This window comes from Chiroxiphia lanceolata, chromosome 2, assembly GCF_009829145.1.
Source record: "Chiroxiphia lanceolata isolate bChiLan1 chromosome 2, bChiLan1.pri, whole genome shotgun sequence".
Taxonomy (NCBI): domain Eukaryota; kingdom Metazoa; phylum Chordata; class Aves; order Passeriformes; family Pipridae; genus Chiroxiphia; species Chiroxiphia lanceolata.
In genome coordinates this window covers 20,627,943-20,653,267 of record NC_045638.1, presented here as the reverse complement: position 1 = coordinate 20,653,267, position 25,325 = coordinate 20,627,943, and the positions used below count along the sequence as shown (strand labels likewise).

Here is a 25,325-nt window from a genome sequence, read left to right as displayed (position 1 = left end):
CAGGAACCAAAGTACTGTTAGAATTACATGTCTTCAGATGTAGTTTTTATTTAAAAAAAAAACTTTTCATCCTAATGATTTAGTTTATGATGTAACTAATGTGATGCTGATCATAGTCTGAGATACGTAACAGAATCTTCACCAGATACTACAGTTTCCTAAGTCATAAAATGTTGAATTATCCTATTGAAGGATGGTCAGCCTCTGTCCCCAAAACAAATGATGCAGAAACATGTTGCCTATTTAATTTGGAAAGCGGAAGGCTTTCCGGTTGCTGCTTTAGTCAAACCTTCAACTTTCTTATACTATGATAAATAAAATCTTAATAAAAGGTTTTCCTACAATTTAGAGTATAAAGATTACTGAATTTGGAGTAATTTGAATACAGTGTGAATAAAATTTTTTAGTGTGGAACTGTTTTTGCATGCTATGTAATATAGTATGTGATTTAAATATTTGAGTATCATTCAGAAGAGTAGATTCTTTCTCTGCTGTTTTTAGTGATGTTTTTCTTGAACTCAGCATGTAGCTAAGTAGTATAATACTTTGTGAGCTAATGATATTTGCAGGATGAGTTTAATATTTGCTTTGAAATTTCAACCTCTAAGTCAGTGCGTACAAAAATAATCCTCCTTTGTGATTCAGTCTCAGCCTATGTGCAGAGCTCTTGTCTAGGAAACCTTTTATTTTTCACCATATGAAGAATCAGGGCTCTGCTCAGAATATGCTTTTGGAGGAAAGGCAGGTTGTGGTGACAGGCTTGAGAAGGAAAGGCAAGTTTTGAATGTAAGTACTGCTGACACTGGGCAGGCTCTCCAAAAGGCCATGTTGCTTTTCTCTGAAGATGGTCATAAGACTACGCCTGTGGGAAATTGCCAGGACTATCAAACAGTGGGTTAAAATACTGCTTTGCTCCCAGCTCTTGCATGCTTCAGTGTTATGCTTGAAAGATGTATCTTCTCTCAAAGGAAAACAGCTGTTTCATGGCATTCATAAATAATACAGACAGTATCTTGTGGGTTCCACAAAATATTCAGTTTCCTGAACTGTGTTATAGACTAATTTCAGGACGTCAGTCTTTAATGGTCTGTCAGTTACCAAGATGTGCAAGTTCAGAATCTCCTGTGCAATGTGGTATTTGGAACAACCTCCTGCCAACACTGACATCCTAAACTGGTGTGCTCAGACATGAATTTTTCATTAGTGTGGTTGCATGCTGCTGGAATACATGCTCCTGAGAAGCATCTGTGTGTGCCGGCATAGGCAGCAGTGGGAGACAATAAACCGTGTGTATGATGACATGCACGTGTGCACATACAGTGGTGCCACCACCACTGTCAGAAAATAGAAGTGTAATTATGAATTTTCTCCTCTGCTGCAAGAATTATTGTACAAACGTTCTTACCCAAGATTCCACTCATACTTGAGCGAGTGCTACACAGTGAAGTTATGAATTGTGCTGCATGAACAGGATGTGTCTTTTAATAAAGTCATCTGCACAGATGACAGATACTTTTGCCAAACAGAAATACAGATGTTTGTCAAACTGAGTAGTTTTGTCATAATTAAATGCACCTTTTTAATCAGGAAATGCAGATAATTGTGTGTGTAATGTTTTGATACGTCTTTAAAACTATCTTTTTTAAGTCATTGGAGTAATCTGCCAGCTCCTAGAGCTAATTAGGTCAGCAACAAGTGTAATACAATAAAGCTTTGGAAAAAGAGCTGCAAATGAAAGCCAATTTGGGAAGTGTCCTTTTAGAGTAGTAAGCATACTCTCTTGTGACACAACACAATTTACTGCTAAATCCATGCAGCTTTTTGAAGCTTCTACTTGTGTGAATTTACATTATTTTAATCCATGGTGATTTTAGTGCATTATTATTTGCTAACTCACAGCACAATCCTATAATTTCTTAAGAAAAAAAAAACTTTTGTCATTGACCCAGTATAATTATCTTATTAGTTCATTATCTCTCATTAATTCTAGGACAACTTATACCTCTAAAATAGAGAAAAAGTGGCAAGATACTCACAGAGGCACTGAAAATCCTTGCATATCTAATTCCTGAGGTAAATTTTTCACGAGGAAGGAATTTCTTCTAATGTTCTGTGATATCAAGTGATTGAGTTGTAAGGAATGGTATATAGAATAAGCTACACAAAATGAAGAACCTGAAATTATGAACAGCTAGGTCTGTTTAGAAAAAAAGAAAAATGTCTCTTTTTAAGAAAGTTTTGGGGTTGTGGGGGTTTTTGCAATGTTTGAGTTTTTGTTGGGTTGTTTTTTTTCCCTTGTGTTGGTTTTCTGGTTTGTTTTTGTGGGGTTTTATGTTAGATCTGAAATATATGTCAATTGAGTACTGATGGTTAGGGAAAAAATGGCAGGGATACCATAATGTGATTGATGCCTGGAGTGTAAATTGCTGTACATTAATCACACTCCACAGAACTGAATTTTACTTTTTTCAAGTTCCTGACTCATAACAGACTTAAGATGTTGGTGCTCAACTCGAGCTTCATGAATGTTTCATGTCCTGCTCAGCTGAGTATGTGCCCTAGGAAGGCAGATGGGTACTATTTCATCTTGTCAATACAAACACTGGTAGTTTCTTTACTGACATGCTTTTTTATTACTGGAGCATCATGAGAGATTTATGTTAATTGTATTAGTAGTCTGCCTCTGATGTCTGACTGTACCAGGCAGCTTAGGGTACTGCAAGCTGACAAAGTGGACCAGATTGGGTAGAAACTGCCATGGAGTCCTTTGCAACTTGCTTTTTGAACTTTGTTTGGTAATTTTAGAAGCAATTGCATTGTAGTTCCTACCTTAGAAAAAATATATTCAATGCTGTATTTAGTGTTTGCTTCTTCATCTTTTCACGTTTGAGTTCTGGGTGAAAGTGGAGCGGGGGAAACCTTCTTCCTTTACTGAGAGAGTAATAAACAAGAACAGAAGAGAAACTAAGGGCAAGGTTACCCAGACCTTTTTTGTTTCTATAATAATGTGCCTTTTTGTTTTCTTGAGGGTCATCCCACTTGTTTCCGAGTTTTTATTGCTTTAAGAATGAAGAATTGAAATTGCATACAGAGTGCACAGCAGAAACATGGGTTTCATGGAGTGGGAACAGATATTTGTCTACTCAGTTTGAAGTACTACATAATTATAGTAAATGTGGTTGTATAGATTATATAAAGCCGAATTAAGACAGCTTTAGGTTTTGTTGCCTATTTTACCACTGGGGTGGGGGAGGAAGGAATAAATGTGTCTTCTTGTTTGAATTTAGCTTTAAATAATTGAATTGTTGAGGGGAATAGTTGCAAAGGAAGGCTTCAGTCTGTAATTTGGGTGCTGTGTGAACCTTAATATCAATTCTGAACAGAGAGCAAAAGTTAATGTAAAGAACAAACTCTGTTGTTAAGGTTTAAAACCCTCAAATTTTAGGAGGAGCCTGACCCTTCTTTTGAAGGCTTTTATTTATTTTCTTTGCAGAGGAGTGGGTGAGAGAATCAACAAATAAGACATGTTTTAAAATTCAGCACCTTGGTGAAACTTTTTTTCTTTAAAGTTGAATAATACTGCAAGGGGTGGGAAATCTTGCTGAAAAAAGTTACTATCATTTATGAGAGCAGGTCATTCTCTTCTCATTAATGTTTGTCTGCTACATATTTGTTTAGATGTGTAATGTTACATTCTCTTCAATCCACTGTGTAGCAGTGGGTTCCTAAGTACTTCTGCAGTAACTATTAAAAATTACTTTTATTTTTGTTATAAAATCAAGTTTCAGGAGTTAGTAAGAATGTTCTTACAAGAATTGTTGGGGAATATTATACTTTCTCACTGTCTGAAAAATGAACATTTGTGCTATGACAAAAATGGAAGGCTCCAAACAGCAGGCGTGACTATAACTAAATAATGGTATGACTTAGTCAAGATAAGCATTCTTGAAAAATGGGCTGTTCAAGAGGAAATATTTAAAATGAAAACATAACACTCTTTGTAAAATTCCTGTGGCTTTTTGCAGACCCATCACGGTGCTTTTTGAAACTAATAGGCAGTGAAGCAGTTTTTTCTGTTGCTGGATCTTAATCAGTGCTACCTGTGTCTAAGAGTATTGCTTTTTTTTTTTTTTTTGAAACCTCAGCAATTTGTAGATGTAGGCACGGGTTCAACTTGAATTTTACGTAGGTCACATTTAGACTGAATATATGATAGACTGAATGAAATAGGTGAAATCTATTTTCAGTAAGTGTTCTGTTTCCACCTACTAGGTCTTTCAATGTCTTTCTTTGCAGCGTGTCGAAGTTCTTCACAAACAAACTGTAAGTTGATGAAACCAGTCTTTTCCTTTGTAATTAATTAATGTGCGACCCTACCCACGTGACCATTCAGGTTTTTTTCTTTGATTTGTCAGAAACTCCTACCCTTTCCCTAATTATGCAGTGGTTTTACAGCCTGTTGTATTGCATTCAGTATGTTATTGTCAAGGGCACATTGGCAAGCTGTGACATTATTTTCCTGAGAGGGACAGGAAGGCAGAAAGATAAACCAGCATTGTTGAAAGGGTATGATAGTTGCAAAGCAAAAACCTTGAACCTTACGATCGTAAAGATTACTTTGTCGGGTTGTATTTTTCCTCTTGAGAGTCTGTTCATGTTATCAGTTGGAATAGATAAAATACAAGTTGTTTCTAGGCATAACCTCTATTTAACCATTCTTATCATTGTTCGTAATAGCTGAAAGTACAAAAATGTAGACCTATAAAAATACTTAATGGTAACTGCACAGATTGCATACTCAAACAGCCTATATATATAATCATCCATAAGTAAACTTGGACAAGTAAATATGTATAATCTAACCCTTTCAAACTTCTCTGGTAGGAGGCTTGTTAGAATAAGTAAACTGCATATAGAGAAAAAATTCTCTTTTGGCCTTCTGACCATTTCTTTTCATAGCACTATTATGTGCAGCACTATTATGTGCTCCATTCTTATACAGATTATTTTGTCATTTTGAAAAAAAAAAAAAGATAGGAAGATATGTTTATGAACAGTGTAAGATATCTGTGACTTGAAATGGGTTCCTCTGGGTTGGATGCCTTTAGTTTCTGTAAAATGCAAACCCAAACTCATGGCTAAAAGTAAACAGGAGTTATTTCTTGGTAATTTTTGAATAAGTAGTATACAGCTTGTCTGAATTCTAAACAGCAGTAGGGAGGTGTCTAAATGTTGATCAAATGCTAGGAAAAAAAGCTATGCTTTGCAAGTGTTATGTTGGTGTGAGGGGGGAGTAGGACTGGAGTTCTTCAGGTTCAGGATCAGCACCACCAGCAGGCTTCTGCCACTGCCCCTGCTTCCAGTATCTCTGTCTTTTCCACCCTTGTCTTAGCCTTATTCTTACTCCTAGTAAGCTGGGTCTGTTTGGCTTTGCTCTGGCCTTGCCAGCTTAGGGTTGTCAGGACTGTAAGAGCTCGGCAGCTTCCCTGGTGAACTTGTGCTTTCCTGCAGGGGCTCTTGTATAGAAAGATCTCCAAAGATTGTACATGTTTAGTTGCTTTGTGGAGATGTAATGTATGTAGGCGTGCTGCTGTGGGTTATGTGCAAATATTATTTAGAAGCTGTAAAATGTGTCTAGCAAACCTTAGGTACTAATGGCAAAAAAACCAGCCAAGTTCTTGACACTCAGCAGCCACATCTTTTTTTATTTTTTGATACATTATTTTACATACTCTGTTATTTTACATACTCTGTGCTTTCAAAGCATCAAGGGTTTTTTGGTTTTTGGAGGGTTTTTAAAGGATTTTTAGAATTTATTTATTTCTAGTAGAAGTGTTCAGCAGTGATGAAAAGTTTCCAACTTCTGTTGCTGAAACAATGGAATCACTTTGAAAAAAACCTTTAAAAATAAACATCTGTTGTTCAGTTTTTAAAACCTACAAATCTACATGAGGTCTCTCTTCCTGATACTTTTCATCTGGAAATTGTTATCATTAGTTTCTTGGGGAAAAGCTTCATTAAATTTTTAACTTTCAAATACTTTAATTGGTCTTCAATGTGCAGAGCTCATAACAACCCTGTGATTTAAAGAATCAGATATAATAACAGTATCCTCTTTAGAAATAGTAACTGATGATTTATAATTGGAAAGATTTTCTCACAGGCTTATAGTAGGTATTGTTTTGAATGTAGGTTGAAATAAAGTATTCATCAGTTTGTGTGAATTTTTAAAAAGGGAAATGGTGGATGTTTTACCATAACTTCTTAAACACTTCTGGTTTGAGGACCTCTGAAGTTGTGTTTCAGCCTGGAGTCAATTTTTACAGCTGTAATAAATCCCTCTCAAAAATTGCCTGTTCCAAGGGAAGTGACAGCACACCCTTAATCAAAACAGTGGTGTGGACACCATTACAAAAATTGAATAAATACTTAAAGAACTGTACCAAAGGTTATCTTTTCAAAATATGAAGCTTTCTTTAAAACAAAGAAACAATAAAGAAAGAAGAAGATTTCTGGACAAATATGCAAATGTTTAAATGCAACAAATAAAGAGCCATTAGAAAAGGCTGTGATAGCCTGTGTCCTGTTACTGAACTCTACCCTTTAAAAAATTTTTCTCTTTTGATTTTTAAGAATCACTCATTGACAGAAGGCAGGGCTCCCGCCAGCTCGAGATCTGTGCAACACAATGGTGGACACTTCAAAAGAGAAGCCAGACCAGGGAGATTTCTCTGCCTGTTCAGTGGTTCTGTGACAGTGACCATGAGCCACTGCCCTTGGGTAGTGAAGAAAGCAACTACCATTAGGGAAATACATGGCTCTGGACTAAACATTGCTAAAATTTGATGCTGTTTACTGTAATGTTTAAGGATAATTTTGAGAATAACAAGTATGGACAATGGCTGGTGGGGTGTGAAATTGTGATACAAATGCAAAAGGGAAGTTCTGACTTCCATGCTAACTTAGAGTGTCACCAAATGCAGCAGACACCTATCTGCATGATCAAAGTGCAGCAACTGCCAAGTTAATAGTATTGGATAGTATTGCACAGGCCCAGATTTTGCAAGTTGGTAGCACATCATTAAGCTTTCTTTGCTTTATATGGTGTTCCTTAAAGCTCATGTTGGGTGGTTAATTCTGGTTATCTAACCTGCAGTCTATGGAGAGATGTGATTTGGGTTTACAGGTACCCTCCAGTAATGTGAGGGGTTTTGTGGAATTCCTTGCTTCGTTGCAGACATCCTGCATTGGTTTGGGCCTTGTTCCCACATATGCTTCTGAGCCCATCTATAAAAGGGGGCTGGAGTTTGTTCCCTGCCAGGTGTCCTTCCAACAATCTCTTTCAATGTCCAAGTATTAAATCAGAGTGGGAGAGAAAAGTTGTGTCGGAACATAAAATCAAGTGCATTAGCCTTGCCCAGCTTCTAGTGTATGCATGCCTGTGAGTGATGCCTTACATACACACATCCATTGTCTTTGGACCAGTTTGGTCCTGTGGGAGTTTGTACCCCTGTTTTTTTCTGCCTCAGTTTGAGCCATGAGTCTTGCTGGTGAATGCAGCCCTCGCCACTAAAGACTGCATTTGCAGAAAGTATAGCTGGAGTTAAGTCAGTTCTGTTACTTTTCTATTGATTCCTCAAAGTTACACAAATGCTAGGGTTGAACTACAGAGGTTTTTCTGCTTTATTTAACTCTGTGCAAATCAAAATAATTAACATTTCCTACATTTTATTTGTTCTGAACATCTCATACAAAGATTGTTAGGTTTTTGGAAAAAAGTCTGTATTAGATGCTCATAAGACAAACAACCACAGAATAATTTCTTGGCTGTACAAGAAGTGAATTATGATAAAATAGTTTATCACAGCTGATAGCAGAGTGCTGATAAATGGCACTGTTTTTTCCTGTGTTTGTCTCTGGGTTTGGGTTTCCATCCCGTCTCCCACCCTGTCGAAAGAGAGCATGGACAAGAAACTGTCCTCTTTGTAAACAAAACTAGATCACTCGTGTGACACGGCATTTCCCCAACCTGTCTCCTGCTTGTTTATACAGGTGTCTATAGAGGAATGTGGGTATTTTAAGTAAAGCGTCAGACCTGATAAACACATAAGTGAAGGGGTCATGTTCTAGAATTGGTGCTCCCCATCAACACCACAGCAACGCAAAGCTGCAGATATAGGCCATTATTTTCCCCTTTTTGTTTATTACCAACAGTGGGAATACAGACTTGTGTCCTTTGAATGTGTTTGTGTATTTAGCTGTTAGGGTTTTTCTCCATGGCTCAGCTCTTCTCCCATTTCAAGGTTCTCTCCTTTTTACAGGAAGAATTTCACATACCAGATTTATATGTGTGTTGTTTTTTCCATTTTTTTTTTAAATCCTATTGCCTACATCTTGAATCAGTGTTTCTTCCTGTTTTGTGGATATATTTTATAAGCAAAAATAAATTTGGGAAGATGTGACAATTAATGTAGATACAGTTGTGATGGCAAAGTCTGCAGTCACAATTCTCCCTGAAGCACAGATCCCAAAGTTTGCTTTTGTCCTTGGCTATAGAGAGGTCATCAGGGACAGCAGGGTGAGAGTTGGAGACTCTAAGCAGATGCTTTTTGTCAACAAACATCCTTTTCATCTCCTTTTGAAAACACTTTTTTTGGTAGCATACCAACATCACTGCTAAGGATAGGAAGTCATCATGTTTACTCTTGTTAATTTAGCATAGTAAGAGTGGTATGATTTTTTAGTATGTAACAAAAACATGGTTTGAGGGCATTTCTAGAACTCTTACTCATCCAAGATAGGCAATGTAACATGTCTTGTGAAGGCTTATGTCTGTGATTTATAAGAAAATAAGGTGTTGAGTTTTTTTTTTCTTCTATGTGTCTTTTTTTTCCTACTATTGCTGTAAAAATCTTGAGATGTGTGTGCTACAGGCTTTCAGTTCCTGCAAGTACTCCAGACTGAGCAGAAGTGTTGTTGAGGATTACGTCCTGTCCTGTCTGCCAGCTGACAGTGACTGAGGTGGATCTCTTTGTGTTGACCGTTCTTGAAAGATTTCATTTTAAAACCTCCCTTTGCATTTTCAAGGCTTTATTTTCAGCTATTGACCTAGTTTTTCTGGACAACTGAAATTCAAAAAGAAATGGATGCTAGATAGATAAGAAATACAGGCTTCAGTCTTAAAAGTTGGGCTTAAATCCTGAACACAGCATAGCATAGCTGACTGAAGATGGTAAGTAAAATACGTTCAAGGTTGAGGTGTGAAAAATAGTGACATTGTTAAGTATATTCACTAGTTCTAAAATATTTATGTTTTTTGGTTGGTATTTACACTTTTACTTAAGGACTGATGAGATAGAAAGCTACTAAATGGGTAAATAAATAAAGACAAATATTAAAACTAGTGAACAGAAGGAGAGAAAACCTGGAGAATTGCACTGTCCAAGTTTGCACAAAGAGTTAGTATGGCAATATTTTTTTAAGAGGTCTTTTCCTCATGGTTTTTTCTGGCTCTGTTTCTTTGTATGTGTGCAAAGCCTAATGCTTTTAGTTGTTATGACTAAAGGAAGGACTCCTAGTATAACAGGAGGAATTGTATTTTTCCTGCCTAACTTTCCCATTTCCACTTTAAAGTGCATTGTCAAGTGGAATCATATTTGGGGATCTAAATATGAAAGGTTCATGTTTAAATTATTCAGTTTGGGAAGACTTCTACTGTGTAGTTTTTATTCTCCCTAGCTGCAGGTGATCTGAAGACAAGGCTTTAAAGCCACTTCTAGTTTTCATGAGGATGGCTTCAGCTTTGTGTTTGGGTTTTGATTTTTTAAAATACTTTTTTGAGAGTTTTTTGATCAATGTTGTTTTGGACAGCCGGAGTCTCTTTGGAAAGCTTGCACTTTGTGGAATGTGTAGTTTCCCTGCTGAAATTAAAACTCAGAGGGGGTAACTGAATACTCCCTGCCCTCAGTGCATTGCCAGCCTGAAGAAAAAACAAACATACTCACTGAGAACAATGAACATTCCTTGAAACTCTAGGAGACAGATTTTTGGCCCCCCCCCTTTTTTTTTATACAGACAAGAAAAAGACCCTGTTGTGGTGTTTTGGGCCCAGGTGGCAGGGCCCAGGAGCTTCTCACCCTTGTCATTATGTTTGGGTACCTTGCTTGGGGCATAAAGGCTGCAACCGGTTGACATTTGTATTTGGAGTTTAAAGTGTGTCCTCCTACAAGATCCTTTCCCTCTCTGCCCCCCCGCCTCTCCCATGACCTTCTCCCTACAATTTAACTGATTTAACTCTGACTTTCATTAATGTTTTTTGCACTGCTTTGCTAACCTACTGGGCTTCAGACATGTGAGTCCCAGGCTGTTCTCTGGTTTTGCTCTACTTGACTCCAGGGTCCCCTCATATGGCAGACACTCTGTACTTGACATGTCTGAACTGAAATCTTTCCTTACATATAAGCAATTTCCACTGCTACTCCCTTGTTTTTAACTTTACTGAAGATTTGCAGAGATAACTTGGTATTCTGGTAAATTCTTGGTGTTCAGAGGATACGTGAAGAGGTCAGAGGACAGGTCATCACTTGAAAACTAGATGTATGGGGATGTAGAAACTTGCTCTGTCTTTAATTATCTGTGGGTTTTTTAAGATAAGTTCTGAAAGTAAAGTTGCTTGATTAGTATTAATAATGAGTGTTTTAGAATGGGATATAAGACTAAGCATTTTTCATGGCATTTTTTTTGGCTTAGATTTACAGGCCCAAAGATTTTTAAGAACATCTATCATATCTATTACATGAAGAGAGCTTTTATGTGCCTGCACTGAGATTGAGTGCTGTATGAGATCATCCTAAAGTACTTTCATCAAGAGATATTGCTTTTTTTATTAGCTTATTTAAATTATATTTTTGTGGCTGGACTGTTCCTAAAACCTGTACTGTGAGCTTCAGAATTCATGAAGTTAGGCTTCCTGTGGGTTTATCTCATTGTTGATTGACTTTGGTGCCTCAGAAGATGGCAGTTCTTTATGAAGCTTTCTGCAGTTGGGGTGATTACCAGCAATTACCCTTTGTAGGTTTACTGACATTTAATAATGGGGGGACTTGGAGATACTGTAGTCAATGCAAAATATAATGGAGACACAAATGAAAGTCTTTGCTTTGAAGACAAAGTGTCAAATGTACAAGAAGATGTACATATGGATTATGAGCAAGTGAGGGAGGAATAAAATTAAATGCATAGATCATCAGGCCAAGCAACTCAGAAGCCAGAGGCTGCATTGACAGCAGAGGAGATGGGAAGAAACTAAGAAAGCCAGGGGACTGAGTTGCAAAGTGTTCAACACTTACAGTCCACCACTAAACCATGTCCGTAAGTGCCACTTCTTTTAAAGGGATGGTCCCCCAACACCCAATGAAGGATAGAGATTCTCCTTAGCCCTCCTTTGGTTGCTAATGTATTTATGGAAATATTTCTTTATTGCCTTTTGCAGCAGTAGCCAGATTAATTTCTTAGTTGGACTTCGGGCCTTCTCATTTGCTCCCTGCAAAACCTCACAACATTCTTGTAATCCTGGTTTGAAATCTGCTCAAACTGTTGGTACTTGTTAATCTGTCTGTTCAAGCTTTTGAGATTTGTTTTAAATTTTGAAAATGGGTAACTTCTTGCAATGTGGGGGTTTTTAACTTCATTGAGGTGAGAATTGCAAAAGCCTAAATCTTTAATTTATCTTGTATGTGTTTTTCCCATGTTATGAACAGTTGTGTAAAAATTCAATGCATGCAAGAGATGCCTGTGGCAGCAAAATAATCTTCCAGTGAATTTCCCTTACTATCACTGTTTTTCAGCAGTGTGACATCGTGTCTTTCTTTCTTGGATCTCAGACCATCATCTCTTCTTTTGTTAAATAGCTTTATGGATTTTAAATTCTCAGATGTTTTCCTAAATGTTTATGTTCCTGATGAAAATACCTTTGTTTTCCTGACCAGCTTGTTAAGCAGTATTTTGAGGTTTCATTGCATTGCCAGATTTTTGGAGTTGGCTATGTGGTAAATGTTATTGACTATGTGGTTAATATTATTGACTGTCTTCTCTAGAGAACCGGATTTTAAAATGCCTGCCCAAAGCTCTATTTGCAAGTATGATTACATGTTCAATATTGAACAGAGGTCAAGATCACAGATGCTTTTCACAGGATGGGTGAGGTTGGAAGGGACCACAGTGGGTCATCTGGTCCAACGTCTCTGGTCAAGCAGGGTCATCCCAGAGCACGTTGCAGAGGATTGTGTCCAGACAGTTCTTGAATGTCTCCAATGAACGGATACTCCACAACCTCTCTGGGCAATCTGTTCAGTGCTCAGTTGCACACACACAGCAAAGTTCTTTGTTGTATTCCCAAATTTTTCTCAAGCTTTCTAGTTTTATCAGAAGGTTTTCAATCTTTTATTTCTTTCCTATCCTAATTGTCTCTGTATCATTGCTATTTCTTTGCAGTGTTTTTTAATGTACCTTCTTAATTACACTAAGCACTTAAAAACTGTATTAATTTTTGTTGAAACCAGTATTGAGAACTCATAATCTTAAAGGTGGCACTGTGCAACCTCAATAATTCTACCATTTGATACATGCTTTTTTTTCCAGATAGAAGATGGGAGCAAGGCTGCAGCTGTGGACAAGTTACTAGCTGGGGATGAAATTGTTGGCATCAATGATGTGGGCCTCTCTGGCTTCCGACAAGAAGCAATCTGTCTGGTGAAAGGTTCACACAAGACGCTGAAGCTTGTAGTAAAAAGGTAAGCTTGTGTCCTTCAGCGGGAAAACCAAATGTGCTTCAGGCTATAAGCTACTCGGCAACTACATTTGCCAAGATTTGGCAAGTTAATGGCTTTCATCCAGTGTTATTAATGTACCTACTGTGTGGTGTTACCTCCTCCTTAAACACAGACCCTTTATGGAAGAAGAGGCAGCCTACTGATCAGAGCAAAAACCGAGACAACGTGTTCTGTGAATACTGTTGTGATATGATGAGTCAGGACACTGTTCCTTTCTGTCCTCCTGAAGTGCAGTGCCCAGAGCAGGCTGTCAGCCTCGCTCCCCTGCCTTTGGTGTGCAGACATGGACAATGCTCTTCAGTGCATGTGCTGTGCAGGCCCGTTGCGCTGTGAGGAGCGGGTTACACGGGGAGCTTTTAGAAAAGCGTTTTCCCACTCTGTGAGAATATTTGAGATCTCAAGCAGTTCTTGAGTGGTTTGCGTAAAGAGTACTTTCAGTTAGTTCTTAGTGAAGGGGAAAAAGTGAAACAGTTTATCAAAACAGAACACATTTTTGGTATGGAAATTTTTTGTTTTGTAATTTTGACTTGTGACTTTTAAGTTCACGCTATTTTTACTAACTTGAGTTAAAAATAATTTTCATAAAAATATTTTTGACAGAAATGAGCTGATATTAAAGTAAGTTAAGTCTTGTAATTCCTGAAAAGAATTCAAACCAGGAAATCTGAAGAACAAGATATTTCTCAATAATTTCCTACTCTGATGAATCAGAGTAATTTTCTAATTAATTACTTTTATCAAATTATACCAGCCAGTCTTTTGTGTAAGGATTTGGGGGGTCTGTTAGAATGAAAAAAAAATTTGACACAGCACAGAAAATGCTGAGAGTTTGGATTTGGTAGGTATGATGATCCAGTCCATGAAGATAATGACTGTTTGAGGCTGTCTTAAATTCCATTTCTTTTGAAATAGAATGATAGGTAAGAGAGGTACAAAAGCGTGCTTTTCACCTTTGTTTTAGAAGGTGTTTTTGATAGAAGGAATTATGGGAACCTGAATCTCTTTCACAGCTGATAGTTTATATCCTCAACAATAGCTAATTCCGGAAGCTCTCACCAAATTTTCATAGCACTGAAGTTAAAAAATGCAAAATAAAATATATTCACAACTACCATAAATCATTCAGCAGTTCCAACTTGCGCTAGCTATTCCAGTAAAAGCACTTTTGTTAGCAGAGGTTACATCAGCTGTTTCTGTCACAGAAAGGGAGAAATTCAGGGTTTAGAAGTTTTATAGACATTGAAGAATCTGCCAAGACAGCAAGTCTTAATTACTAGGAAAAGCTTCAGACCAATAGAAAGATTCCCTCTCTCTTGGTGCTTTTTCAGTTTTATGATAGTAATCTGCTGAGAATCTGTGAATTCTGATCTATCTTTGCAAATGGCAGAAAGTTTGATGCAGAAATACCCTCATACAAGACTATGTCATTCTCATTCACTTGTACTTCACTTCATGTATATGATTTTGGAGAACTTTTATACAGATAATCAAGCACTGATTTGTTCCTGGGGATTTGTAACCATTCTCTGCAGGCAGCAGAGCCCCATTGCTATGCGTGCCTGGGTGCAGTTTGGTGCAAAACTGATGGGTTTTCATCAGTCCTTTATTACCCCTCCCCTTTTTCCTTCCCTAGCACATGTGCAATGGGCAAAAGCAACCTAGCTGTTGTAGCCAAGAGTCTGAAACAGTGCTGTTGTTAGGGAAAACATTTTTGTCTTAAATTCATGAAGACTTCCATAGCTCCCAAAAGAGGCAAGAGCCTTTTAGGTCATTGACAAGCCTGCATAATATTAGATAAAATTTCATAAAACTTACTGAATGAAATTAGCTAGGGCTTTTGTCTGTGGTTTTTCAACTTTGCTCTTTCTCTTGGAAAGTTGCCTTAGGACATCAGTCCTTTGACGGTCAGAAACCTTTTAACATCCAGTCTCATTTTGTTCTCGGCCAGCTTGTTCTCATGCACTGCTGTTGCCGTGCTGAAATAGCGTTTCTTTTCCTGTTGGAAGTTCAAATGCTGCAAGTTTTTATAAAAGCCTTGTTGCATGCTTTCTTTCAAAAGTTATGGTTTGAACAACAGTATTAGTTTTGTTTTGTTTGCCCTAAATGTTAGGCTGAATTTTTATGAGTGCTTTAAACAGTCCTGTCTTTAAGCAAACCAGTTGTTTAGTCTTTGTGTGAGCACTCCTGCAGGTCTGAATTGAATTGGATCAGGGAACTGATCTGACTACAAAATTACTTGAGTAAGTAGGTTTTCAGCTAGATAGGACCACCACTTTTCAGAGGCAGTCTGCCCTTAAATCAATTGCAGCATCTTGAAATAGCTGCCTTGGCATTTTTAGACTATTTCAATCTTCTTCAGATCCACCCTTCCTGTTCCCTGGGGAGACTGGGGATAGTCCCAGAATTCCCTTTCATTGAGTTACATGTAAGATGAAGTATTGATCTGCAAGTCATCTCTTTGTCTTCTTGCCCTGCGTCCTTTGTTTAGCACTGTGATGCTTCTCTGTAGCATTGATTTAACATTCCCTGTGGGTGTCAGTGTGATAATCTGAGGCACAAAATAGGCAGAAGGTTTGAAGTTCAACCCAATTCTGAAGGCTATGGTAATCTTTGTTTTAATCATGTTTGTTCTTGCTATCTGTGAGAGTTAGCTTGGGTAGCCAAGATCTAGATTCTATGTTTTTCCCTAGAGTTGCTTGTAATATCTATTTCTAGACTGATCCAGAAGTGAAAAGCAAACTTTTTAAATGCTATCATGATATGAAAAAAATTACTTGTTAACAAAATTCTTTTGGAAAATAGAGAATTTCCTTGCAATTAATGCCAATATAATTAATCCAGAAAAATCACGTTTTACTCATTACTGCTGAAAAGCATGTCCATGTGACATTTCTCCATGCACGTCACTCCTCAGTGCAGTAGTGCCACAGCCTGATCATGTATTGATCTAATTATTTCTGTACCTGGAAGGCAGTAGGGCATGCTATTGTCACTTTAGAGGTCTAATGTACCTACAGTAAAGACCAGGGGAAAAAGTTTTAGTGAGAGTAATGTGTTTCATTCACAACAATTAACTTGTGTATGTGACAGAAGTTTCTCAAGGGGCTTGTGTTGTTCTGCAGTGGTAGCTGGCTTCCACAAAATTATTTTTACCTGCTCTTTTTAAAGAATCCGATGCTTAACTTGCATAGGGAAAATAACACTGGTTTCTAAATAAAAGCGCCTGCAGTACCAAATACTCAGCATGAATGTGTTGGCTATCAGCATACGGACTTGGTCATATTTTCTGGAAACATTGCACAGTTGTGGTCTACACCAAATCAGGACTGTGCAAGTGGTTCAACAACAAACATGATGTTTGAGTAACTTATGTATATTGAACAAGTGCAGTGTACTTTTAGTTTTGGATTAAAAGGAGACTCAGGAGGCTTCATGTTGTTTTCTCAAATGCGTATGTGGAAACAACACATCTTAATTGCATGCTAATTCTTCTGTGTAGTACTGAGTAATTACTTGAGTAGATTCCTTTCCTACACAAATGGAAAGGAAACTGTGCTTAGGGCATTCCTTACAGGACTTGCATGTGATTTCTTTTGTTTGGAAAACATATGTGCATATCTGTATGTATGTAAAATTGCTCTGAGTGTTGATACCGAATGTTGATGTTGAGGTGGTTGCCATATTCTGTGTAATTTAATTATTTTGCATGTACTTCTAACTTAAATTCCCTTCTACTTATTAAATACCATCCTCATTCCTTTGCACATGCTAGACATAAGTGTATACCACAAATCCATAAGAATAATTTTTCACTATGCATTCATGAGACATATTAAACTGTTAAAAATTGGCACATAGGTGATGCTTTTGTGTGTGGTTTATTAATGTTACAGGGAGACTGGGATTATATGACCTTCAGGAGCCCACTAAGTTCTGTGGGTTGTCCTGTTGGCTGCTTGAGTTGATTGTTAGCAACAGTGGAAACAGGTGAGCAAGGGAGGGAGTAGCCATGGACTTCTTTTCCTTAGAGTCTGCTAGTGATGGGAAGCTGGACTTTCAGTTTAGCTTGAGCGACTCTACAGGTACTGCCAATGCCTGAGAACCAGCCTTGGAGTTCTGGAGTTTGGTCACATTGTCCGTACTGTTGGCACATGAGGAAGCTTGTTCTCTTTTTTCTTTTCTATGGTAACATAAAGGCACAAAAACCAAATGCTAAAGTGCAAGCTCTTTTTGCAATGCTGATGAAGTCCCTTTTTAGAGGAGAGGAAAAGAGAGCAAGAGCAAACACATTTGCCATCGGAAGTGTAGTCTGAATACGGACATTACTGTGCAAAATCCTAACAAGGCAGGTGACTATCATGATACACAAACTATGAACACCTAGACATGGCAAATTAGGTTATCTTTATTTGCATGGCACTCCATGAAGACATCAACTGTTTAATTGAAGCACAGCAGAAGGAATTTTTAATGAATGTCCCGGGAGCTCCGAGGTTGTACAGTACTGTCTCAGACACCTGAGACCTGAGCAGAAATACGGGAATAAAAATCTTGACAGTCATTTACAACATTCAGATAGGAGATCACTGAAATTTTGTTACGTTCTAGCAGAAACATGCTGAACACCACCAGTGACCTTTCTGTAAGGGGTTTTATGTAACTTAGCGAGGAGATCTAGTCTTATGTATTTATGACCTGTGGAGCAGCTAGCTCTGTACTTTGTGCCTGCCTGTGGCTGCGGGAATACTCTGTGAAACTTGACAATATCAATTTGTGAGATTGCTTGGGAAGTTGAGGAAATTTTTTTTTCTGTACAACTACAAGATACAGATGGAGGAGTGTGAATTCTGTCTCTTACCTGTGTTTGGCCTTGTTACTTCTAAGAAATTTCGTGCTTCTAGTATCAAAATGATACATGAAACAAGTATACATGTAGTTTTGAAGATTTTAAACAAGTATTATTTTTGTCCATGGTTATGGTTAAGTATTACTCAATAAACCAAATGCACATGTGGAAAACCACTGTTGAGTAGGAGTAAAATCTATTTTGTCATTCAATTTGATTTCCTTGCTTCTGGAACCAGGGTTTGTTATGGCAAAACAAATAGTAGTAGTTTCTGTCTTGTTGCTCAGTAGCCATAATTTTCATTTTTTGGAGATTGACCTTGGCTTTAACTGACCAAGAACAGATTTTTATTTTTTTTTAATGCCTATATTTTCAGCCAGATTTTGGAAATATGTGGGAAACTGCAGCAGGGCTTTCCAGAGCTGTATCTGCATACATGTACCATTGCTGTAAGAAGTGGGCAGGTGTGACAGCCCCTCGCTACCCACATGTCTTGGAACTGACATGGATGTGGAATGGCATGTGCCATTGCAGATCTTTGGGAGTGGGTATTTGTAACAAATACACTCAGCTTTCAAGTACAAGCCATGAACATTTCTGTGTGACTGCTGTTGGTGGAAGGGCTGGGCTATTTTAAATTCCCTTGAAAAGTGGGGTAGTCCATTGCTGTGGGCCCACTCTTTTGCTCTAAGCAGGATGGCCAGTTTTAAGCGTGTGCCAGGAAGGATGTCCTACCAGCCCCTGCTCCCAGCCAGATCTGGTGTTGGAGACACGAGCAGGTCGTGTGTCAGGATATGTGACTGGGCATGACCAGGGGAGGGCATCTTTTGTTTTCCTTTGGTGCTGCCAGTGAGTTGCCATGGCTCACAGTGGGGTGGTAGGAACCATGTAAGCACAAACATGACATGTCGTGCAAACTACATGGCACCTACAGGCCCAGCTCAGGAGAACCTTGGGGTGGTGGTCTTGTGTTTTTAGGAGTGCCTAGCAATCCCAGCAGGATCTTTCTGTGAAGGAGTGTTTAATGGAGCATCTGCCAAATAAGCCACTATGTACCTATATGCTCAGTGGGTATCCATAGAAAAGGCCAGCCAGTGTGGAGGTTCACTTGTGCTCGGGATGCCCCTCACCTTCTGCATGGGAAAATCCAGGGCTGGCCGGGCCTCTACTGTGCTCCTCAGCTGTGTGATCCTCTCTACTGATGGAAGGAATGGACATGACAAAAGGGGGATCCCACACTTTTATCTTATATTTACAGCAAATTATACCTTAGAAAAGCCCTGATGGGGACCATTTTTCCTGGTTGCCTTACTGTTGCCACAGTCACTTAATCCAACGTGTTACCAGTGTGAATCCACATTCCCTTTGCTGTAATCCTAGCATACCACCCAGGTGTTTGGATGTTTCCTATGCCAGCTGTTTTTTGGTAGGATATACATCTAAAAGGCACTTCTATTTCTTAATTTTCTACCCATCTCGCCTGTTTCTTAGTTGCATTAACATGATTTGATTCATGCTATTAGTGCCATACTAATGGACGCTTGAGGTGAACATAAGCTTTATTTCCTCCAGTTGGTGGTGTATTTTCCCTGGTTTCAAGGAGCAAACTGTTGTTGCATAGTTTTGGATGTTTGTCTTATACAACTGTCAGGACTCTCTCAAATACGTATGTTGTGACTAACATGTTGTCATCTTGTGGCAATTTTTGTAATTTATTTTTTTACAAATCTAAAAAATCTACCCTGTAAAACTTGAATAACAGAAAGCCAAAATACAGCAGATGTCACAATATTTTACCAAGTCAACTCTGTTAGGGCAATGTTTGGGCTACTAGAAAGGGCATAGATGTTTCCTTGTAAGTAAAAGGAATCCTCTATAATTTGAATATGCTTATTCAGAAGGCTACTTGTGGCAGTGCTGTTCAATTTTGTAAAGTAATTACCAAAATTGGGCAATGTTGCTTTTTTGTGGAATGGAATATCCATCAGATGGTAACAACCTGTGAGTCATGACCGGGTTTTAGATTGGTTTTTTCCTTCAATCCTGCATGCACTTGTCAAAATGGTTAATTTTAGAGCATTAGTAGTCTCATCCAACTTAGTAAGAGCACTCACATGACTGAAGATAAAAAAGTATACAAGTGCTTGCAGGATTTAACCATAGCTTTTTACCAGGTGGTACATTGGATTTGTTCTTAAGACTGCTTTCCACTTGTGAATTTCATTGTAGATGTTGGAAAATGTAATTTGTAGTGCCTTGGGTGAGAGGGGGAAACAAGTAAACCTTCTAAAATTTGGGGGTCTGCAGACTTATTTCGCATAGTACTTTCACATGCATTTTTTAATGTGTTTGATAATACTGTAGATATCTGTGGATTCCTAACTGAAACAGAATTGTAAACCCATCCATCAGCTACCAAATTAATAATCGTTTTATGTCAGAAATCTTCTTTGCGTTTGGAAGGAATGCTTCTGTATATGTTGTATATGTTTTTAAGTAATTGTTTGAGATTGCTTTTAAGCACTTAACAGTGTTGGTTTTTTAAACACTAGTCAAGAAGTTTGACATGCACATTTCAGGAGAGAAGTAATAATAGTCCTGTTTCAATGTGTTACAGTTTTCTCCTTGTGTTACTTTTATTTTACCTTGCGTATTTCACCTCCTGAAGATTAAATGATGAGATTGAGAAATTGGCGCTTCTTAGATGTTTCAGTATCAAGTACCTATCATATTGAGTGTTGAGATTTTATGCTCAGCTTGCTGAAGTAACTGCATGTAACTCCTTCCAATTTGAAAAGATTATAAAAGTTTTTTTTAAAATTTCTGAATCCAACCCTTAACTCCAGAAATATGACCACTTCAAAGAAGGGCAGGAATGCAAGTGTGTTGCAGCTGTAGTTACTGAATAACTGAAGAAATTTGCATCTTATCTGTTACACAAGAAACCCATGGTATTTTATGGTCATTGCTACTGAATCTGCATAATACTGGATCACCTGGCAAAACAAAGTCTGGCACAGAGACACAGCTACCACACTGCTGAGTTATACAGCCCTTATGCTTTTAGTCCAGCTTCATGCTGAGCACAGAGGAAGGACAAAATGACAAAAGCCGAAGTTTGGGGAAATTTCTGCTGGGTTGCAATTGAAACCGGAGTCAGTTCTTTGATCTGCCTCACAGAGCAGCCTTGCCAGCAGGTGGGCAGCTGAACCAGGGGTGGCATCTGATGGGGAAGAAAGCACTCTGGGGGGTGGCAATGTCTTCAAAATCTGGCCCGGCATAGGACATGTCAGAACAAAATAGCTTTCTCAAATAAAACTTCAGTTGTCTCAGCTCATGGCATAGTTTTTTGTGGAGGCTCAGTAATTTGCATCCTGTGGCTATGGTGTTTTAACCAGGAATGAGATGAACTAAGGCTGGGCTGTCTCCTGAAATGCCCTGGGACTGGAGGAGTTCTCTTTCCCCACTCCTGTTTTTGGGTCATCTTGGACATGGTTAGGTAAATCACAGCTGAAATCAGTGTGGGAAAACACCACGCCTGTGTAGAAAGACTGGTATTTGGAATGTGGTTTCTGAGGAAGCTCAGCTCCTCTGGGGGTGCTATTGAACGGTAAGCTCGTTGCTCATTACGGTAAGTGGCTGGGAGGCAAAACATACCCATTGTTTCTGGCCACAGGCAACAGAAGGGTTTCCATGGCCTTGTGCCCCGAGGACATGGCAGGTTCCTTCTTGCTGAAGGCAGTGTGTTGGGCTAGCATAGGCAGCTCCGCGCTGCTCTGCTTGCTAATTCCATCCCTGGCAAAGGAGGTGCTGGGGAGCATGTCTGAAGGCTGCCCTGCTTCCTGTTCCTCACTCCTGGTCCTTTGCCTCAGTTATGGTAAGACAACCTAAAATCCCCCGTGTATTTTGACTCTGGCTGCTGCTGTGAGCATTAGCACTATCAGAGGCTGTATTCTTCTTCAGTGTTACTGGTGAATAAAGCCTTTTTTCTTTTTTGTATTTACTCTAAAGGTTAATTTCTTTAGCACTTTACATGGCGTGATAATTTCAAAGATATTTGAAAGTAAACCCTGCTAGAACCACAATTTATAGCTGTTTTTCAATGTGTGAAGCGTTTTAGATGTTTCCTAATGATAAGTAGTACTCATTAAAAAAAGGGGGTTATTATCCTTTAGAGGAATTCTGATAAATCGTGGCAAAAACTGAGGTAAGAGGATGACATCAGGAGTTTAATGTTATCTAGGCATCGAAAGGTATCAGAATGTGCACAAAATAAGGATGAGGGAAAAGTATTTATGTAGCTTATATAATATACCATAAATCCCAAGAGCAGCACTTTTATCTCAGACATCCAGATGTGCCTATCTAGTTCCCCAAGGCAGAGCAAGGAAAAACAGTTCCAGAATATGAAAGCTTTATCGTGGTAGTCTATTGTGAATTTAGCAGACAGGAAGATTGATGTTATACCTCATACAACTTAATACCTCTTTGTTGACAGTGCATATCTTATTTATAAATGAAATTGCTGTTCCCTCCTGCTCAAGCCTGTACAGTTGGGCTGAGGTACAAGGAAAACCAGAGCAAACTGTGATGGTGAAATCCTGATTTGTTCAAGTCAATGACTGAACTCTTTAAGGGCACTAAGGCTTGATAATTTATTTACATTTATTTGTTTTCACAGACAGAACCAGAGCATTTTGCAGATCTCTTTAGTTTCTTTTTATGTGAAATGCAACTTACTAGGGCATAGTATAGGAAAGGAGCTACTGTGCTGTGCTGTGACAAGTTAATACTCCTTCCAGCATGACTTCTTTTAAAAGAGGTGCTGTTGACTGTAATGTGACATTGCTGTTTGCTCCATTTTTCAGACACAGGTGTGGCTGGCAAATGGGAGGTCAGGCCAGCTGGTTACCCAATGCATGGGAGGAGAAAGCAAAAAGCAATACTATAGGCTTTATAGGTCTTACCATGGTTGACAGCAAGGCAAAAGGTGATTGTGTAGACCTTTGTGTGAATTTTGGCACATAAGAATACTCATTTAACGTAGGATATGCTGCTTTCCTAAAATTTTAGGGATTTGTACAGATACCTGTATCACAGAATTCTGTCAGTAACTTGTTCGTCAAAATACTGGTTCAATTTGCCATTCTAAGAATATCTGAATATTAATAGGTTGCTTTTATTACTTCCTTTCTATCTTTTAGAGCCTCTCTGTCCCCCTAGAAGTACATGAGTTAAGCATATGTTTGTATTTTTATTTTATTGTTTTCAAGTTCTAGGTCATTTCTTTTTTAGGAATACTTTTCGGAAATCATTTCCTTTTATAAGATACTAGAAGCTGAAAATGCAAAAACAGGAACTCCTTCTGTTTTGCATGGAAAATGCTGCAGTTCCATTTGCTGCTTCCAGAAAAATAGGCTGACTTGGTTGTTACAATTGGTTGGCACTTTTCTTGACAAGATAAGTAGGAAGGGAGTACAAGGTATTGAGATACTTGGTGCATGGAGATCATAAACAGCAAAGCCACAAACACAGTTTTGTTCTTTTAGCTCATTGCCTTGAGTTTTAGTCAGTTATAAACATTCAGAAAAAAATATGGTGATATCAGAAAACTTGTTAACTTCAAGTGTCTCAGTTGGAGTGAATCATTTTAAAGGTGCATAAAATCCAAAAACTGCTGAGTAATCTCCCCTTGAAAACAAAGAGAAAGAGCAATAAATGTATCTCAAATTCCACCTTCAAAAATTGAGACACCCATAATATCTCCTGACTTGTGAAGATCACAGCTGTAGCAATTAAATGTCAGGACTCCTTTTAAATGTGCAAATAAGACCACCTGACCACAACATGGTTTTTTTATTATTCTATATAGTTTCAAGTCTGAATTTTCCCTGTGACTGTATCCTTTGCTGGTAGCGCTCTCTTGTGGCTGTTATTGTCATTAAACTACTTAAGGGATTTCAAAATTATGTGTATCATTTCAAGATTTCTACCTTAGGACACACAGAGTCTCTCTTGCATAGGCATTCCTAAATGTGGTAATACATATTTTAATAATGCAGAAAGGTCAGTCTAGGCAAAAACATGCCAAGTGTGCTTTCCAGAAGATCTCAAAGGGGCAGGTGTATTGAGAGTTCAGGTTTCTAACTGCTTTTCTTGGTGTATTTTTGTCTAAAAGCCATATGCCTGTTGACAGACAGGTGGGAGGCTCAGAGGGGAATGAAGTCTGCTTTGGCAGCAGAGTCAGGTGGAGGAGGGAGAGAGAGGGATGGGCATCTTCATTAACAGACTTGATCACAGATGCTGCTCCTCCTGTGGTGCCACTGTCAGTGATGAGCAAGTTACTTCCCACAACTTTGGTTATTAAAATTAATGAAAAAAAAAGGATCTGGGAAACCTTTCTGTGTGAAACTGACAGGTGTGTTCCTGCTGAAAGCTTGAAAGCTTTTCACCCTGAATTGATGTTTTCTCATTTTAGAGATGGGAGAGGTGAAAGGGTTAATTCTTGACCTATTCTGTTTTTTAATTACAAAGATCTTAGCTGATGTTTTATTTTTCAGTAAGGAGGTAAAGCCTAGAAGCTTTGATTATGATGTGCAGAGGTTTCCTTTGAACTAGGGACATAGGAGTTTCCTCTTTTAAGAGCAGAGCAGTTATTAATGAGCAGTGGTTTGGTACTACATAGGCTTAATACCAATGGGATTATGTATCCAGTGCCATAGCTTTATAAGCATGTCTGCATTAATACCAAGTGACTTTGGATGTAGGCTCCTTTTCCTTCTATACTGTAATCCAACAGCAACTAGAGTAATGATTCCAGGTTATTTACTTAGTTGTACTGTCTTGGATAGAGGTACATTTACACCTGAGATAAGGCCTTGAGTGAAAGGGGTTTTCACCCTCAAGACACTTGACTGAAAATCTGTCTTCTTCTGTAGGCTGAAATCTTGTGTATGGCATTTGTCTGATCACCCACCTTCACTCATATATGTAACATAGGCACTGTAATAATCCTAGTTCTTTCAGGGATATTTTTGAAATTGCAACTGGTCTTTTAGAAAAGCTTTCATAGCAATTATATAACTGTTTATAGCCATTTTCTAGCAAATGTAGTGCTGTGCCCAGCAGTTCCTGTTGAAGGTAAGATGAGCTTGCTTTGTCTGTTTGCTGTTCTGGCTGCAGTCCAGCAGGACAGTTCATCAGTATATGACTGCAGATTAACAAAGAAAAAAAGCTTTTTGAAGGCTAATTAAAAATCCTATCAGTCAACTATATTTTGAAGTTCAGGTCTTCCTTTTCTTTAAAATTAAGGAGATACTTAGTTTTCCTCCTCTTTTACCACTGTATCAATGTAATTCTAGTAGTTTTTTAGACCGTAGATTCAATAGTATTCACTGTATGCAATTTATTATTCTGTTTTGTAGAGTGAAGATGGACTTGCTGCTGGAATTCAGGGGAAAAAGTTATTTTTTCCCCATTTGAATTTTACTTCTCTGTTTTGCCAATAAGTCACCAAGTGTAGAATAATATTTGTCAGTTTGAATCCTCATTCACACAGCAATAACTCCGTGCCTTTTAGATGCTTTCAGAAACAATATTAGAATAGTGAGCCATCAGATCAAAGTCTGCCTTTCTCTGGACTGAGTGTC

General features: G+C 38.3%; 1 protein-coding gene across 1 annotated transcript in view; it reads left to right on the top strand.

Annotated features, from left to right (window-relative positions):
- Positions 1-25,325, top strand: part of SHROOM2 (shroom family member 2) — a 122,813-nt gene that overhangs the window by 35,506 nt on the left and 61,982 nt on the right. The window contains 1 exon segment of the mRNA XM_032679295.1: positions 12,640-12,791. Coding sequence (XP_032535186.1) covers positions 12,640-12,791 — 152 coding nt within the window.